General features: G+C 36.6%; 1 protein-coding gene across 1 annotated transcript in view; it reads left to right on the top strand.

Annotated features, from left to right (window-relative positions):
- The first annotated feature begins 5,503 nt into the window (after positions 1–5,503).
- Positions 5,504–19,776, top strand: part of ADGRV1 (adhesion G protein-coupled receptor V1) — a 292,864-nt gene continuing 278,591 nt past the window's right edge. The window contains exons 1-3 of the mRNA XM_040578910.1: positions 5,504–5,595; positions 17,204–17,388; positions 19,184–19,333. Of these exons, the coding sequence (XP_040434844.1) occupies positions 5,574–5,595; positions 17,204–17,388; positions 19,184–19,333 (357 nt within the window). The 5' untranslated portion in view covers positions 5,504–5,573. The remainder of the gene's footprint in view (positions 5,596–17,203; positions 17,389–19,183; positions 19,334–19,776) is intronic.

Here is a 19,776-nt window from a genome sequence, read left to right on the forward strand (position 1 = left end):
GTGTGTGTTTTTATGGATGTTTTGTGAGAAGGCTTCTGATTTGCTGCATGCTATCTATGTTGCCAGTGACATACCACCAATGAAGAGCTGGACAGACCTGATTGAAAGAAACAAGACTGCAACTTTATTTAGCAACAATAACTGCATAAGAGGATCAGGCAGACAATTCTTGCCAACTTCTCATCTTGCTGTTTCTCCATGTGACCTACAAGGCAGTAAGAATCCATTGTGGTTTGAAAGAGGCCACTGAACACTGTAAGACCAAACCGTCTCTTCAGAGGTGGCATTCTTTTTGTGTCATTATAATGACATAAAATGACAGAAATTTTGTCGTAATTGCACACTAGAGCTTGATCAACCAAATCTGAGATGCCATAAGTTGAAACAAGTTATTTTCTCATTGATTTGTTCAATTTTTGACACTTGAACATATTAACATTGTCTAAAAGTCATCTCGTTTTGTGAATCTTCTCAAATGTGTAGCTAAGTTCAGTAATAAAAAGTTTATGATTATATGAATAGCATTTCTGCTGTAATGTGTGTTAAAATATAGCAGCCTTTCACAAGCAGATACTAGGGAACATTTACTTTTTTCCTGATAATAGGAACACTTCATTTATTTCTGTTAAAAGCTCTTTTTAAATATTAACACCAGCATACTTTATCAGTGTACAAATAAGGAGCTCTACCATAATTAGAGGTTAACCTTTGCCAAGCTGATCACAGGAAGCATATGCAAATTAATGTTTTTCCATTGAAAAAGAGCACAATATGCTTGGAAGTTCTAATTTTGCAGTTTCTTAAATCCTAAACATCTCTGAAAAATAGAGGATCAAAACCTGAATTTATCTACATACATATACACATCAGTCAGTCTGGCTTAAACCACTGGGTCAAAAGCATAATACTCAAATTCTATCATTCAGTGTTCTCAGATTATTCGTCCTGTTTGTCTGCTTTGTGCTCCTTCTTGCATGTGTTTGTTTATTCATCAGGAAGCTATGCAGTAAATTCAAAATTTTAATATTGAAACATCCCCAGCCCATCCAGAAGGGTGTGAGCAGTTCAGGAAAGAGAGTAGTGCAGATGACTGGTACTACTGAAGAGGCATTGTGTGACACCTGACAGTGGTTCTGCATTTCTTCAGCATGGGGTAGCTGAAAAGAAGTCTCCAGAGAGTGCAGCTATATGGCAACAGGAAAATGGTCAGAAATCTCATTTCACATTTTGAAGAACAGACAACACAAACTTGATGATAAGCTGCTATCGGATGGTGGTCAGAAGCCTAGTAATGCAGGCTAGTCAGGCTCTGAGGTGATGAACACACCTCTATAAGTGCTTGTGGTGGTTTGTAATGTTCTTAAAAATGGTCTGCCTTGCAGAAACAGTCACCACCATCGATCATTGTTGAAAAAGAATCCAAAAGCTACCAAATCCAAGTGAATTTCTTGCAAGAAAATCAGCTGTATCTTGTCAATTATTCTGTGAAGAGAGGAGCAAGAGCAGCCTCAGTATTCTGCTCATACACTAGAACTAATCAGAACATAGCCTGATGGAAGTTACGTGTTTCTGAAGTGTTATGTCATATTGGAAGTGATTCACTGATAAATAGGAAAGAAGTAAAGTTTACTTGTGTGTATTTTGATTAAGGGTTGATCTATGAAAGAGCTATCTATGTGTGTAATATTCCTCATTCTGAGTAGTTCAATCTGCTTCAGCTGAAGTACCGGAAAAGTTGCCTGATAAGGCAATGTGGACATCTGTGCAAGACCAAAATTTAAAAATTCTCAGAATCTCCTTGTTTGATGCTTGGAATAAGTGATTAGCCCATAGTTTTGAAGCTTGGATGCCACATGTGAAAAGCATTTATGAGTGTTAAGAAAATTTTATGATCAACATTTATTTTTGTTTTCTAATATTAGTAGATTAAGATTGCAGTACCTGTGATTGAAAAATCATGAGGCCGTCATACAACAGAGCAATCTTCCTTAACAGAAACAAAAATGTAAATAAGAAGAGAAAATACTCCCTTCTGATGCCCCTTGGATTTTTTTTTTCTTGCTCCTTTAAGTCCTGCTTTCTTTCTCAGGGATTTGTTCTTCTTCTTACTCCCTCTTCCCTGGTCTTTCCTTTCAGATGATGCCAACAAAAGGAAAAGGCAAGATTTCAAAACAAACAAACAAACCAGAGGCCATTGATTCTATTGCTGCTGCTTTCAATATTGGTTTACTTGCAGCAGAGCCATTTTTAACTTGCAGAGTTTTAATGAATCCAAAACAAAGGAAATCCAAACAAACAAAGAACTGAGGGGTATACTTAGTACACCTTATTTACTGCTTTGGTTGAAAAGAGAAGTCAAGGCTGACCTGGAGGCATAGTTCTGTGCAATGCCAGATCTATTGTAGGTCCAGTACCAGGCCTGATTGTTTATCCCTGATGTTTGCAAGGGGTGAGAGTGCTGTGTGGGCAACATGCTGAGTTGTTAAAAGTATGTATGGAGTGTCCCATGTCAATTACCAACAACCTTCCAGCCAGCTGAAGACCACCATTGACAAAAATCCCATGGGAGCTCTGTCTCATCCTCATCTGTAACAAAGGGAAGCACAGGACTCTAGAGTGGTATGATGATAATGAAAAAAAAAGTAATTGAGAAATCCTCAGGGGTTGGGAGAAAAAATGGAGGTACCGCATGTTGAGTGGGAGAGAGCAGCAAAAGCTACACTCATTTTGGATCTGAATGTAGTTTTGTGGAAAGACACCATGAAGACAGCCATGTGAATCTGTGAGCCCAAGTCTGAGTTCTGACTTTTCCTGTGTTTTCTAGCACAGTAATTAGCAACATTTAATGTGCTCAGGTCTGCTTAACTGAGAACTGATGACTAAGGCAGCCCTCTGATACTGAGCAGCTTGATAGCTGTTGGTGGGAGCCAGACCTCCCACAGAAACTGGATGACAAAAGGATAACAGGAAGTATTTTATCTAAGCTGAAACAACATTACGGAATAAGTGATAAGAAGAATTTTATACCTCAAGTACCCTTTCCGTCTGTTGATCCAGAGAGGAAAAACAATACAGGGTCTAGATTGTGAGGCTGAGACAGAAAAATAGTAACCGTATGGTGTTGAAAAACATACTACTAATCTGTCACGCTCATAAAATATGTTCTGTCTAATGTAAAATTCAGCAGGTAATAGTGTGGGCCTTTGAAGGACTGCTTCTTGCTCTCTTTTCAGTACAGAAAAACTGGAGCTGGTGCATGGGAATAATGCATAATAAAGTCTTGATCAAAAAATGTAGATAATAATACAGATTATTGTACACATCTACCTGAATTCTTTTTAAGTGCACAGCATGGCTTTTTGGAAGAAAAAAGAACACCTGTGTTTTTGAAAAAGAGAAATATTTTATTATAATGTTTGGTGAGTCATTCCAGTGGATTATTTCTTTCACTCTTAGGATCTGGAGTAGAATCTGATTATGATGTGATTATTGATGTGCACTTTTGTGTCTGCATATTAGGTCATCTATACCTTTATCTGGTATACTGCAGATTTTTACTTATCAACATTTCTTTTCTCTGTAGCTGTATACAGAGTAAATACAGAGACTGATCTTACCTGACATTACCTAATGCCATTATCCAAAAGATAGGCAGTAGTCTAAAATAGTCATTTGGACTCCCCATTGAGTCAGAGAGGAGAAAAAAGCACTTCTTAGAGGTAGTTCATCCCATCCTACTGTGTGATGAGGTTAGACTGGAGGCTGCAATTAGGTGGAATGCTTTCTAGTTTTGAAACGCTGTTTGTACTTTTAGAAGTAGAATACTTCTTCAAGTCTTTGAGTCTTTTACTAAGTAATTTTTTAAACCTTTCATAATTCTCTAGCATCTTTGCCTTTTCCTGTTTGTTTACATTATTCCTGAATTGTCATCTCTGTAATGCAACACAGTATTGATGCGGTGTCCAGGCTAATGCCTTCTCAAGGCATAGTCTTCTAAATCCTGTCTTTTTTTTTTTTTTTGCCCTAATGCTTCTGCACTGTATTCCTTCCTTCTATATGCAAAGACTGTATTAGCCTTAGCAGAATCAATGCTTCCTCTCTGTGACTTCTATCAAGCAGTCTCTGTGATTGCTTTTTCCATATGTTCCAAATAATTTAAAAACAAAGCAAAGGAAACTCATTTGAAATGCATGACTTCTCAGTAAATTATAGCAAAAGTAAAAATCATTTTGCTTTCATTTGGGGCAGGATTCTATTTTGTGCTGAACATTTCCTTCCACCCTTTCTGTGAATGTGCTGTCTGTGAAATAAAGCTGGGAGTATTAATATCTAAAATGGCTAGAGTTATATTTGGAGTTGTTTCTAAATACTTAAATGTTAATCCGTATTAAAATAGGCATTTACAATAGATTCTGTGTATTCAATACTAATAAGCAATGCAGGAGTTTAAAAAATGTGCCTGTCAGGTGTCATGTTAGATGCAAGTTGCTTGTTACATTACTTTTGCATGAAGTTGTGTCAGAGGCATGATATTTTTGAGCTGCTTAGGAGTACTGTTTTGACAGAGCAGTGTGAGGGTTCGGGACCAAAAAAAAAAAAAAAAAAAAAGACAGGATCCAGCAAACTCAAAGTACCTGGCATGTGGTTGTGTGCTTTGTAGACTAGGAATGTATTGGCAGTTCAACTTCCTTGGAGTTGGAGTCGATGCTTTTTAAAAATTTGATAGAATGGTTTCAGTTTGTATGAGAGTGGCAGGGAGTGTTAATGGATCTTATGGGATTCAGCCACATGGTATTGTGCTACTGCTGCTTCTGCAATAGCATTTCCACTTTGTAAAATCTAGTAGCCATCTCACAGGTTCTGGAGATACAGTGAAGCCTGTGTAAATGGGACCAAGTGAAATTCTCTCAAAATTCAGTGTTTTCTATATCTTAGTGCTTAGATGTATCAACATTTATTGGATAAGTAGGAATTCTGACACTTGTTTACCACTGGGGAGATTATGGGCCAATACTGGGAAGATCCAAGTGCCACCTTGTGTCTTTGTATCTCTGGCTGTTGCTCAGGGTTTGTTTGAAATGGTGGTGACCATAAAATGTGAATTTGATGTTAGTTAGAGAAATTACTTAGTCCAGAACACTTGATCTAGCATTGGAAGTTGTTTCTCCCTGCTGAGCACTGAATAGCTAGCTGTGAATTAAGATGAGCTGCATGTCTTGGTGCAATTGGGGACTTGAATCCAAAATCTGTCATAATCCACTTAATAAAACCTGCCAGTTTTGCTGCCTCCAGTAATAAAACAGTGTGGTCCTAGCTAAGTGGAAGAACTGCTGAGGCAGACTCGAGGGGCTAACTCTATCTGAACGCCAGCAGTGCAAGGGCAATTGCTGGGGTTGAAAAAAATTTTGTCCTTTTCCATCCCACCCCCTTTTATCTTCACAGCAGTAGGAAGGCAGCAGGAGTCAGGAGAGGGAGGAGAGTGTGTGGAGCGGAGGGAGGAGTAGGAGAGGGGAATGCATAATGCGTGAGTGACAGAGAGCGTGCAAGCGGCGGGCTGAGTCCAGAAGACGCGGATGTCCATGTCCCCGGGTCTAGGTAGGTTTGCTGTCTCGCTGTTTGAAGTGGTAGTTGCTATGGAAGCATCCTGTATCAGCTGCAGAGGTGTTCACTGTCCAGCTCGAGGGTTCTGCCAGCAGCACCTGTTGCAGCAGGGACAGGGTTTAACCCGCAGCAAGGCAGCGAGCGTGTCGCTCACCCGTGAGTGGCTGCTGGATACTAAGAGTCTGCTAAGGTTTCTGTTGTTCCAGCAGCTCCTCTTTCTGCTCTGCAGAGAGCAGGTGGAGACAATAGTCTTTCCAATGCAAAATCCTACTCTGAGGGGATCATATCAGGATGAAACTCAGTCTGAAGTGTCCTAGCTAGCAATTTTTAACTAAAAAATGCACAAAATATTAATTTGACTGTTTAAATTAGGTGAAAATAAAAGAAGTGGAGGAGCTGCGTATGCATTGTGTATTGTAGAGGAGAGGGAATTAAAAGTAGGAATGAATTTTTCAAATCATCATTGGATAAGGATTTTAAAACATGCTAATAATTAAAATATGACATGTAAGTGATTACAATTGGAAATACTGCCTGTGCTTCTTGCATGTGATATGCTGATTTTGTATAAGATATTGCATAATTCACCCTGGCTAGCCCAGATAAAGTTAAGATCAAATGTATACGAGAGTGCTTGCCAAACATCAGTCATTGTTTTTTAATGAGTCTATAATTGCTTTATAGTGTGAATGTGAAATAACATGTGACTTTAAAAAAAATTTATTCATTCCATAGAAGCCAAAAGCGTTTCTTCTGATAAACTTTGCACACATCTAGAATGAGTCTTTCAGTTAAATACTAAACACTTTGAGAATCTGCCAGGGCAGTTTAATAACTGAAGGTAAAATGTGATATATTTAGTCTATCTGTCCCTTAAGCTTAAAACAAGCTTTCTACTACAAAATGTATTCAGTGTTTTCATGTGGAAAGGAGAACCAGATTCCTGAGCAAATAAATTGTGGCATATTAGGATTAGAATTGAAATGGCCAAATATTTGATAATGTAAAAGCTAACATATTTCAAGGGTGTTCAATTTTTAATTTCTGATTTATTGTTATTACTAGTATTTATGTTGTTAATGATTTCTAACATAGAGTTTTGTGCTTTCCTAGCTTTCTAATACACTTCTGTGTTTTAATAGCTTTACATGAAGAAATCAATGGTATTTACCAAATTTGTAGCTAAGTGAACTAATTAACATCCATAATGGGAGCACATGCTTATTTGCTTGTAATTGTGCTCTGTTCCTGGTCACATGGAAATTAATGGGGAAAATCATATTTGCTTTTGAGAGAACTAGTGCTGGGCAGTTTATTTGTGCTGTCAGCACTTTTAACCTGAAAATAATACTGGAAGAGTTGTAAAGAGTTGATACTAGTGAATGAGATTGATCCTTATGCATTCAAACCTACAGTGCAATATTTTCCTTGGAAATTGTTATGAGTTTTATTTAAATTAAGTTTTCAGAATCAGGTCTAAAGTCATAATCTGTTACTAAAACCTCTAATATACATTAAATTTTGTTATTTAAACTTACTTTCTTCCAGGGTTTTTTAATTACTTTTGGAATTCCTTTTAAAAAAAATTAAGAGTGCTTAAGTCTGCAAAAGCTTACGTGCATATTTTACTTAACATGTGAGTATGATGGCTGAAACTGAACTATTGGAAAACCTATGAAAGCATAAAACTTCAATGTACAGCACTAAAGAAGAATACTACTACAGAGGTCTGTAAGGATCTTAGTCATGGGATACAAACAGTTTATGGCAGTTTGGGAGAAGAATATTGACGAGCCACAAATCACCTTTGATACTGTTACATAACATGGTAACCATGAGATGATTACTAATTACTGAATTTTTAACAGTGTATAACAGTGTTCTATAAGCTAAACAAAATTAAAATTTTAGAATGTTTCATGGAAAACTTGATGGAAAAGTATGCCTTTCCATCACACTTCAAAGAAAGGGAGATTTAAACTTTATCTCAACTACATTTGAAGTTTTTTAGCCTCAGGTGGTTTTGGAATCATCAAAACCATAAGTTGTATATCTGACTTCTGTTATTTGAGATAGATTATCTGATGCAATTTAGCTGCATTTTATTGCTGGATAACCCTGATCTTTGATTATTTTTTTTTCTTTCTTGGCCAGCCTCTTCCAGTTTGTTCTTGGTATTGGGTCAGTTTGGTTGTTCACTAAGAAGTACAAAAATGTAGGTAGGCAAGAAATACAAAGAACGTGAAATTTCTCAGGGAGTAATAGGCCTTCACCTCCTACAGATATAATCACATACATAACTATTTTTACATGTGTAATCCTACAGACTGATTTTACTCATTTGTAGAAACTGTGCTTGCCTTTGCAGCTTTACAAGACTCTCCAATTTAGGTATAGTCACTGCTGTATGTAATGGTGAATATAACACTTTTCCTCACTAGAAGTAAGCATAGACAGTATCTGAATTCTTTCAATGTGTATGAAGACTTTTGATGCTATATAACATCTACATCATCAAATCAAAACTTACAGAACCATTGCTGTTGATTGTAGGCATTTGTCATAGTTCCAGAAATTCAAGAATTATGTCTATCTGGTGGGAGCTAAATTATTGTTTCTTAGAAAAAAACGATTGACAGGAAGGATCAGTGTTAGAGGCCATTTCTCTTATTCCAGGTGGACCCACTCTAACATTTTTACTCTGGAAAAAAATATTGAATCACACATGCCTCATTTGCCTAATTTTTGAGTGAGTAATGTAACTGGAAAATATTTTGTGTCAATACACATTTTCAAGATTGAATTTACACCATACATGAGAACTTATGGCTGTTTGTGGAAAGAATTTGGAAACCAGGAGTTCTAAAATAGGCTTAAAATATGAAAAACATTGTTTCATATATTGGCTTATGCATATTTCCTGTAAAAATAGTTAAAGTTGTTTAAATTCCTTTTACTGAAATAATTTGTAAGTCCAAAACAAGGTTGCAATTTAGATGAAGTTATACTTATTTAAACAGGCTTATTTGACAGGTTAAATTCCTCTGGCAAATTTAAACAACAGAGAAGATAATTCCCATGCTCATCGCAGCTTTTGTTTGTGCATTTTTTAGCCAGTTGAGGACAGAATTTCCTCTAGAGTGTTATAGTAATAATTTTTTATATACCAAGAGTTGTTTTTTTTTGTTATCTCATTTTGTATCTAGTATAGATTTATTAGTTATGGTACAGTTATGATTCTCATTTTCAGATGGCAAAAGAAACTTCCTTCTCCCCAGTCACTTATCCTGGACTGGTCCAATATGTTACTGCTCTGAACTGTTTCAGGCTTTGCTTCATTAAGGATTTAACATGGCCTTAATTCAGCCATCTGTTATGGGTTTGGCAGACTAACAGAACTGAGGTATTGGTCAGAGCTTTAGTAATTTCCCACATTTTTAAAGGTTAGGAAAAGAGCTACCTTTATGAATAGATTTTGAATAATTCTCAGCAAGACAATGGTACAGAAGTGGGGTAAAAAATGCATGTCATTCTCTGAAGCACAGGGTCCCCTGTCTGCCTTTAGCTCTGCTGAAAGGCAATTAGCATTTCAACCAGCCAATTTGGTTACATGCAATGAAGTACTTGGGTTTGTAATTTGCTGCTCTTGGCTTGGTGCTGTTGAGAACTAGCTCTGTGTAATCCTCTCAAAGCACCTTTCTTTCCAGCATAGTTATTGTTGCTGGTCTTAAATAACTAATCAACAAAGAGATTTCCTTGTCTTGAACTACAGGGTGCCTTAGAAGAATGAAAAGAAATACTCAGTTAATAAGGGAATGATTATAATTATTAAATAGTGATTATTAAATTGTCACATAGGTTAAAAGGTTTAGAAAGCCAAGGAAAGCACAATACAGGATAAAAGTAGTGTGAGAAGTCTCTGAACCCAAACAAATTTTGCTTGGGGAGTTCTCTTCACCACATAAATACTTTATCAAGTGTTTTATTTAAAAAACAGATTGCCCAGATTTAAGAGATTAATTCACAGTAAGGATTAAAGTGATGACCCCATGCTAACCGTCTTCTCAAAAATTATACAAATATATTTCTACTTCTACAAAGGTCTTCGGGGGGACTATAATATAATATAAAAATAATAAAACCAACATTTGCTGCAATCTGATAAAAATGAATACATTTAATTGCAGAAATGAAGCTTATTTTGATATACGTTTTAAATTTTCATGTTTAATAATGCATAGAACTCAAGAATAACTGACAGAATTATCCAAATAATTAGGCAACACATTAAAATTCTATTTGGCTCATACATGTGTGTTAACTTCTAAGAATCTACTGTGGATAGCAATAATTATTCTGTCAGTATACCTGAAATAATGCCATCTAATCCCCACCATAAGGCTGTAATTTACAGTTCCATACCATACATTTATTTTTTTCTTGCAAGATTATTATGTGTGAAGCCCTATTGCAAAACAGGTTGTTATGTTTTTGGTTTTAAGTACGAGAGAAATAACCACTATAGTGCCAAAGCCAGTAATTACTTTTTCCGATAGATGCTATTCATTCAGGCTACAGTACTTCATTCAGGACAAGTACTAGATATTTGAAGATATGGTAGTTCTAAAAATGTCAAGTAAAACTGTCAAGGACGTGTGAGAAACCTCTGAAGTAGAGATACAAATGGAAATTATTGTGAAACTCCAGATCTTTACTGAAGTAGAATTACTTGGTGTTCCTCATTGAAGCCTGCAGACCTTCCTCAGCTGGATTTCTGGTTCCATCTATGTAAAAGCCTGATCCTGTGGCAGGCTCAGTCGTGTGGTTACTTCTGCAATAAGCATGAGTTGGGAGTGCTAAGTATCTTCATGGGTGGGTTGTTTGCTTTTGGTTTTGTTTGGTTGTTTATTTTTTTAAATCTGTTTGCTTTTGTGTGTGTGTGTGTGTGAAACACCACAAAAAACCCCCGAAAACAACCATTTGAGGGAGGATGAGAGTCCATATAGTGTCTCAAGCTCTACTTGGAGCAAAATGTCTAGGTAAAAAGCCAGACTCAGGTTCTGGAAAACCTTGTAAAATAATTTCTATTGGTGAGAGGTATCTGCTCTTTTCATTAGAACTGTATAGATGGAAAAGGTTTTCCAGTGTGGACCTTAAAACTAGATTTACCTTTTGCTTAAACCTATACTATATGCTAAGTGGAACTATTCCAAAATAATATCTGTTTGTTTACAATGTATAGTTAGAACTATATATGGACAGATTCTTATCAGTTGCATGAGATAAATGAGAAGTTCTGTAACTGAAATCAGTGTTGTTTTGTTAGTACAAATTAAAGCAAATTCAGATTCTTAACGGTGTATTTCTTAACATTGTTAATTAGTAGATTTCAGCTGTTTGTTTACTCCAATCTCTGTTCTACATGTAAAGCAACCTTAATAACTCCGAGTCATTTCACCAGAGGTACTCTGGGTAAAAATAATCTGTATCTTGCAGCTAGACAAAATTATTGTCTGGGTTCTCTGTTTGACCAGCAAATTATAAGGTAACTGCAGATGTTTGTAGAAAAGGCTTGTGTTGTCTGTGCTGGCTGCTGGCAAACAGATGCAGTGGATTCAACACTGCTTTAGAGCTTTGCCCTTCATTCCCTGATCAGAATTAGAAGAGGCAGTTACCTCAGAAAGCCTTTAGCATTACCTGGCTTAAGATATAAAAGTTGGTTGTCCAGTGATGATTACATGCTCTAGAACAAAATTTAGGGATATAGTTTTAATCCAATCAAATTCTTCTGACAAAGTGAAAAGAAGCTGCCAGAAAAACTACAAGGGGTACTCTGGGTTTATTACACTTTTTACCTCTCAGTGACCTCTAATAATGGGATGAGATTATTTGGATTTCTCATCAGGCCTCTGTCTTGGCTTTGGCTTGCAGATTTACCACCTTCAGTATTGGTTCCTGGCTGTGATGATAGATTTACCTTTCTGACTAGTAAATACAAATACAGTGGCAGGCAGCTTTAAGCATCTTTTCTTCCTTAGGATGAGATGTCTGTGTTGGATGGTTGTGCCTTTTTCAAGGGAACGTAATTGAATGAGCAAGAATTTTCGTATGGAGGTGTTCAGGTTACATTAAATTGACCATTCCCAGTGACACAGACTGTCACAGATAACAAGATCTTTCAAAAATATTGCAACTGTGAGAAAGCAAACAGTCAGGAGAATCATTGACTGATGTTAGCATCATTAATCTGAAATGCAGATAAATCTTAGCACCTGAGGTTGAACTGCGGTGCTGTTCTGTCATGGCAACAGTAGCGAGTAGTTAAGTAAGCAGCTGAGCCCAAAAACTTAGGACAATGAAAGCTGCATCAAGGGATTTTCAGCACCTAGTAGTCTGCATTTGTGCTTTGGCTAGGACTTTCCAATGTTAATAAGATGCGGGATGATGGGCAGGTACCTGGAATGTCTTTGTAGTGCAGTGGAAGACAGGAAACACTAGAGAAAGACTGGAAGCAAAGACATCTGGTGACACTGAATAACATGCATGGAAATAGGTGAGATGGACTCTTGCCACAAGTGCTGCAACTATTAGTGCAGTCCAGGAGTGCAAGCAAAGCAGTGCTTGTAGTGACTTACTATAATTCTCATGCTTTATCCACCTTGAAGCACGTTGAAGGCAAAAAAAAAGGATATAGGAGGACATAGTTTTGAAATGGTATCTTTGCAACACTCTTTTCTAGTCTCGCTTGGAATGAGAGACTTACTTATCCCACATCTAAATGAAAAAACCCAAACTAAAAAAGGAACAACGAACTGAGCAGACTTGGGTAATACCTACTATCAAAGTGCTAGGTTTTACATACACAGCTGTTGTGTCCTCCTTTGCATATGTGTGAACTGTGGGAACTTTGAGGCAAAGAAACCCTTAGTCTGAAATAAAGTATTTATCTCTTAATTTGGGGTCATGACAACATAGAAATAAGAAGTTTAGTAAATCAAAGTTTTTAAAATTCCTGCAGTTTTCCTGGGCTGTTGTAAATTTCAGTGGTTCTGAGAATGCCTGAAATAAAACTGCTGAAAACATGCAGTCTTTTTAACGTTTCTACACAGGTGCAGCAAGGGCAGCAACCTTGTGAAACTTCTTGCTCTGTGCTGTTCCTGTGTACTACAGAGAATCTCCTCTTTACATATGAAAGAGCACATGTATCTCTCTCCCATTGTATTCAGCCAAAGATGCTGCTGGGTGCTGACATCTCTGCTGTGAATAGACTTCTCTCTGGCAACCATTGATGGCTGTAATGCTGTACTCAATGCAAACTACTAGGCATGCTAGTTTTTGAATGTTCTACTTGGCTGGGTATTTGTAATCACGGGGAGTAGGGAAGGACAGGCAGTGAAAAGTGCACTAGGCTTTACGCTTGCTCTGCTGTGCTGTGTCCACGGACTTTAGAAATCTACAGTGAGTTGTGTGAAGATGAGGGGTGGTAATCAAGTTGCAGCTGCTGGGTGCGAGAGGTGCTGCTTCAGCATACCAGCTTGTTTCTTCACCTGGGCAGCCATGGCAAGTTTGAGGTACAGGGTACTTAAGACCTCATTCCATCTGCTGCTTTGTTAGTGAACTCCCCTTTCTCTTGCCATTCTCCGTTCCGTATCTGGCATTCTACACTCACTTCATTTCAGATTTGGAATCTTTCACAGCCCTTTCATTTCCTTTCTTGATCTCTCCATGTGCCACTAGTCTGTAGGTTCCTTCACCCTTTAGTGAAAACAGCCAGGAAAATATCTTTTTTCATTCTTAAGGGTTTTGATTTATTAAGCATAGAAGCCAGTGTAAGAACGTGCAGAAAATATTTCTCATTCTTTACAGAAGTTCACAGAAAAGATCACTCATTCTTTATAAACTTTAACATTTTCATCTGAAATTTGCTCCAGAAACTAAGCAGAAAAAGCAAGCTAATCCTGGTGATCCATCAGTTACAAGAAATGCCAGTTTTATAAGCCTATCTCTTCTTGGCTCCAACTGAGCAACAGATTGAAATGGTATTCCTCACATAGTTTGTGACATTACTGTGGAAATTACTGTGTGCAATCAGTATATAGTCTGCTGGGTTCTACACTAAAATTCTGTGGTTTTGGGAGAAACACAGATGCACTTCAGAAAGCGCCATAAGACACAGACTAAAAGGAAAATGTCAGTTAGGGATCATGACTCAGAATTCTGAGTTAGATTTCCTTTTTTTTAAATTATATTATTGAAGAATGTGGTGGGTTTTTTTTCTGAGGTGCTTTCTTTTGGTTTTATGCCAGAAACTTTTATTATAAACCCCTTACAAATGTCATCTAGGCCTCAGTATGTCATTGCTTTAAACTACCACCAATACTACAAGTCATTATTTGAAATGGCTCTAGTCAGAACACAGTAACAGAATAGTTGGTCCATTGACTTTTACATACTCTGAAGACATATAATATTCCATTGCTGATTGTTGTTTCAAAAGCATTTAAATGACTTTGACTCATTAATTATTTTACAGTCTGACTGAGTATTCTGGATTGCAAAAACTGAACTCAATAATACTTAGCTGAAGCAGAGGGGAGTGTTTTATGACCAAATGCATAGTTTACCAAAATTTAGCAGTGAACAAGGACTAGAATTTCAGCTTCATTTGGAAAAAAACCCACAAAAAACTCGCCAGTGATATACTGGGATGAAGGAGATGGGGAAGAGCCATCTTTTAATCCCTGAGCTTGCAAAGGTTTCTGCTAAACTTTATACAATGCAGTTAATAAGGAACAAATTGTGTTCCCATGTAGATTTATGTAGGAATTTAGTGTACAAAATGAGTTCTTATTTAATGAAGTAAAATACTGTGACCTATAATACCTTTTTGGCTATTTGAATAAATTTGTTCTGCATTCTCTAAGTCTTGATTTATGTTATTTTTACCATATTATATAAATTTTCAAAGTAATCATGGTTTTCAGGATTGCGTTTATATAAACAGAGTAAAAACTACTTTTGGCAGGCTATGCAAAGTAAATCTTAGTACAAATAATGTAACAAGGAAGAATACACACCAGCTAAATAATTGATGGTATGATTGTGAAACCTCTCTTGTTCCACAGGGGTAATCCTATAGTTTTAGAATGCTCTCTAGTAGAAGTAATAGAATTCAAGTAATTCTAAACTTTGTAATCTTGCCCTTAAGGATCATGTTTTCAGTATTATTTACTAGAAGGATGTACCGTGGGAAGATATTTGCAAAGTCTATGACAAGGTAACAGCTGAAGCGAAAAGGTCAACGAATTCCTCAGTTTAGTATGGATGATGCCTGCATCTGCAGACAGTGTAATTGTCCCACAGTTTACAAAGGTTAGACAACTGTTCTCTTTCCAGCTTGAAGGTCTGTATTTTTCAGAGCAGTTCAACATAAAAAAAACCAAAACCATCTTGCAAGTTAATATAATCAGCTTTGGAAATGCTGATAATTTTAAATCCCAGGGGGTTTATGTTTATATATTTTGTCTTCACTTCCTACTGTCAGCTTTTTCTGCATTAGAATTGCTGATTAGATAAGTAGGAATCAAGCATTTCTTCTGAAAGTCTGTAACAGATTTCATGCTCAGTAAGAGCCATGGATATATTGAAGGACTGTTCGCGGTAAGAAAAGTTTATGTAAATGTGTAATTCTGCAGCAAAATTATTTTACTGTGTGACATTTTTGCTGGAAATAACAAAACACTGTTCAAATAGGTTGTAAAATGTATTGTTTTAATAGGGAAAATGGTTAGTCCTGATTTTTTGCACTTAATTTCATTGCTTGCCTGTTCCCTCTGTGATGTTCAGTAAAGCTAGGTGAACATTTTTATTACAAGTATTTAAAATTAGCTAATTTTGCCATCCCACTTTGCTTGTAGGAATTCTGAGACACACTGATAATTTTCTTGACTGTATTTCCAACTTATAATTAGTTAATATGTCATGTCTGTGGATAATTTTTTTCTGTAACTTGCCTGAAAGCAGTTTATTTGAAGTCCTCACAACATAAAATTAACCCTTGCCCACACAGAATTTACTGTAAGATGCATCAAAGTGTTGAAGTCTTTCTAAAGCTGTGTTAATTTTAGTGGTCTGAAGGCTATCTTATTCTCTGTTCAGTGCAAGATTAAAGCTGACTGCACACAAAAAACACTCAGTATCTGTAATGGTCCTCAAGTGTATCCTGATTACAAATTTGGCACACACTTTATGAAAAAATGAAAACTTCCAATATATGCATGACATTTTCTGTTTCACTGATGATTTATGACTAAATATTCATTTACTGTCACTCATAAATAATGAAAACAAGTGCTTTGCAAATGTGGCTGAGCTTAAATATTACTGACATGCAAATACTAATGCAATGCATTCTGCACAGTTTATCCAGCCATCATTGACCAGATTTGTCTAAGCACAGCACTTGCAGATATAATTTTAAGCAAAGTGACATTTTATTTATACATATAATTACACAAATGTTGTTTGTATCTTTTGTACAGAAATTTAAAAAAGATAACATAATAAAATAGTGACAAGAGATTAAAAGAAAGTTGCTGAAAGAACACATTTCATTAAAGACCCATGATGTAATGCTTTTGAGGGTTTAGAACACAACTTGTTCTCTTGGTTTGTTCAAAAATTTCTTAGATTCATATGACAGAAACCTGCTGCATCCAGCATCCAAGATTTCAGTTCTGGTCTGCACTATACAATATGAGCCTCTGCATAAGATAGCAGCTGTTCCTAATTCATCACGCCAGAGCCTCTTAAAAATGTGTCTTGCACAGTATCATCACCTGATAACTTCACTGGAGCTTAAACTTGTATTTTGCATTACACAACTCGACTCTGATGTAAGTGAAATAAACCACCTTAGTTTTAAGTTTTGTTACCCTAACAGAAAAGAAAACATTGTGCAGAATGAGGTAAAAAACTAAAAATCTGGCAGTACAAAAGGATACAATGGCATTAAAATGTGCCAGAGTGATTCTTCATGACAAGAAAACATGGAAGGATCATGAGATAAGAGGAACAGTGAAAAGAATCTCAAGTAAATATGCAAATGTTTAAGAACATTTCATGGTCCATAAGATGTCAGAAGATGGTCTATCGGATGACTGCAAACATCCAACCCTTCACCCTTCCTGCCAATTCATATTTATTTCTAAAGAGAATCAAGAGCAAAGAAAGTGGAAATAGAACTGTCAGCCTTTAAGCTAATTATTTGTTGGTTGAAAATGAAAGTAATTGTGGCAATGTCACTGTTTTTTCTTAGAAGAAGCTACTTATTCCTCCACTTGAAAAAAGTTGATAAATAACATCTAGAAAATCACTAGATGAAAATTATGCAAATATAATTAGATGTAGATGATAATTATACTATCTGACTTGATTATAGCTGAGACCCATGCATGTTTTCATCTCGTTTCTGAAGCTCGCAAGACAATCATATAATTTTAAGGGTTGGGAAGGGTTGACTGGATTGGTAAGGTCGACCAGGAATGTTTTACGCATTTTAGATTCACAATTTATTTCTAATTATTATTTTCTTTTTCTATAGGGATGCCCGCTGCTTCTTCATCAGTTTATTTGCTTTTAGCATTACTCATTCATTTCACATCTGGAGAAACAGAAGTGAAGTTCAGTGGACAAACAGAATTTGTAGTTAATGAGACAAGTACAACTGTTATACGTCTTGTAATTGAAAGGACAGGAAAGCCTGCTAACATCACAGCAATTGTGTCGGTAAGAGACTTTGCCAGTTATAATCTCAGTAAATACTAATATCTTTCTGAAGTTTTGGATGTTGCCTGTTTTTATCAGGCCAGTAAAAAGGAGGGTGTTATTTCACAGGCACAATGCTTAACTTTGAAGAAGCAACACCCAGTTTCTGTAACTGAGTAAATTCCTATTGGCTGCATCAGTATTGTCAAAATAATGGTATAAATGTCTCAAGGAGCCAGCTCTTACTGCTCAGGTAGAAGTCCAGACTGATATGCTTGTTTGATTTTCGTTGTGGCTGTGAGCTCATGCTGAAAATGTGGATGTATACCATTTTTTCCTTAATCTAGGTTACTGTAGAACCTGCAATTTAATACAACTTCACTGAGTCAGATTTCCATATGAATTTTAAAAGTTACATTGTTCAATTCATTTGGAGATCAGAATTACAGTAGTTTTTCATTATTTCCTGTATTTCTTTGCTGTTATTAAGTATGATCTTGATCGTATTCCCTTGAAAAGTTTAAACCCCTTAGAATGTGCTTTACTATATGTGTGTGGAATAAGGTTCTATGAGTACCACATGAGAACACAGCAGTGTACCGGAGAGGGTGTACTGCTTATGAATTTCTACAGTCTGTAGAGAAAAGAAATTATCTATGTTCCTGCACAATAATTCATTCTCCTGTAACTCAATATGAAAATTATTTGTCTTAGAAATTACAAGGAATAAACATTGATCTGTGGTGTTTTCACACTTCATTAACATCTGAGGAGAAAACCTTGTGAAAATGTGATTGTACTTTGAAATTAGTGGTCTTTACTGGTGTAACAAGTAGAGTAACTTGATTTCCTCATTAAAGACCTGAAATTCCAAAATTTGTTTCTAACATGAATATTTTGAGCAGCTCTTTTAGGAAGATGTTTGTTGCCTGTTTTTGTAAGAGCTGTTTGGTAAGTCTAGTATTGGCTCAGATACATAAAAAGTAGTTGCTAATGTATCTGATGATAGGTGAGAGTCAAAAATACCGTCTATACTTGCCTCTTCACTGAACTTCTAATTTCACTGTTCTCAAACAACAAACAGCCTTTTCCACAGTGATTCATTCAAACCTTTAGCGCTTACAGGGCTGGTAGTTCCAGGTGTGGCAGCTATGCTGGTTCAGTTGCTTCTCTCCATTTAGTTTCAGCTTCCAACTGTAAACGTAACCTGGTCCCTTTGCTGTCCTGACATGACTGCCGTTGTAATCTCTCCTCTAACCACCTTAATTACAGTGGAATCAGTGGAATTTTCTTTTGTTGACTGAAATGAAGGCAGGGCTGTTTGTTACGGAAGATTCCATCTTGCCAGCTTTGGTAATCACAGTGTTAATCTATGTTAAAGGCCTAGGCCCCCTTCCAGTCCCTAGAGTGAGACAGGAAGGCAGAGGGCAGTTATATTGTAAGATAAGTTTAATTCAGGTAGGGTGTTATGAGAGACACAAATTTGTGCTAGGAATAGCTTTCCCATTAAAAATCCGGTCATATGGTGCATTATGCAAAAGATACCCAGCTGCAAGGCAAGAAGTCATAAATGGTTCTGAATAAAGTGTTGTGTTTTGTTTTGTTTTCTTTTCTGTCTTTTCTTGATTACTCAGCAGGGATACAAGGGACTAGTATGTGTACCTTCTGTCCAGAAATTAACTGTATGACAGCAGGGGAAACTGCAGGAAGAATTATGTGCAAAGAACACTGTATGAAGCCTGTTAAATGAGTCCAGAAAAATATAGAAGATAGTGGGGAAAGAAGGAGATGACATTCAGTTTTGTGTTTATTGCAGATTGATGGAGAAGACACAGGAGACTTTTTTGACACATATGCAGCTGCATTTATACCTGATACAGGAACAAACCGAACAGTGTACATAGCTGTCTGTGATGACGATCTTCCGGAAGCTGATGAGACATTCACATTTTATTTGACACTACTGGTAAGTCTCAAGTTTTCAGCTGTTCCCCAGAAAATAGTGGGTAATCGGACACAAATGAGTGATATCCCGTAGCTTTCAATGTAGCTGTACTGCTTGTGAGTCCGAATCCTAGTAAGTAAGAACATAAACCTGGAGACTAGCTAAAATGGTGCTTACTGCTCTTTAAAAGGTTTTGCCATTCCTCTGGGTGTCTCTGTGTGATGTATAGACGTAGTATAGACATAGCCTGAAACTTCAGCAGGCACTGCATTCAGCTATAAACATGTGTACCAGAACCCAGAAGAGTTAGATTGTGAAGAGACTTGCAGCCTTTCCTGTTTTCCTGCATAGACTGTACCTGGAAGAGAGGGCAAAGTAGTGAAATAAAGAGGATGACTTTGAGTCCTCCAGAAGCAGAGGGTAAACAAGACTTACCAAAACCAAACAATTTTTAAATAGTTAAC

The sequence above is a fragment of the Falco naumanni genome, chromosome Z (assembly GCF_017639655.2).
Source record: "Falco naumanni isolate bFalNau1 chromosome Z, bFalNau1.pat, whole genome shotgun sequence".
NCBI classification, from domain to species: domain Eukaryota; kingdom Metazoa; phylum Chordata; class Aves; order Falconiformes; family Falconidae; genus Falco; species Falco naumanni.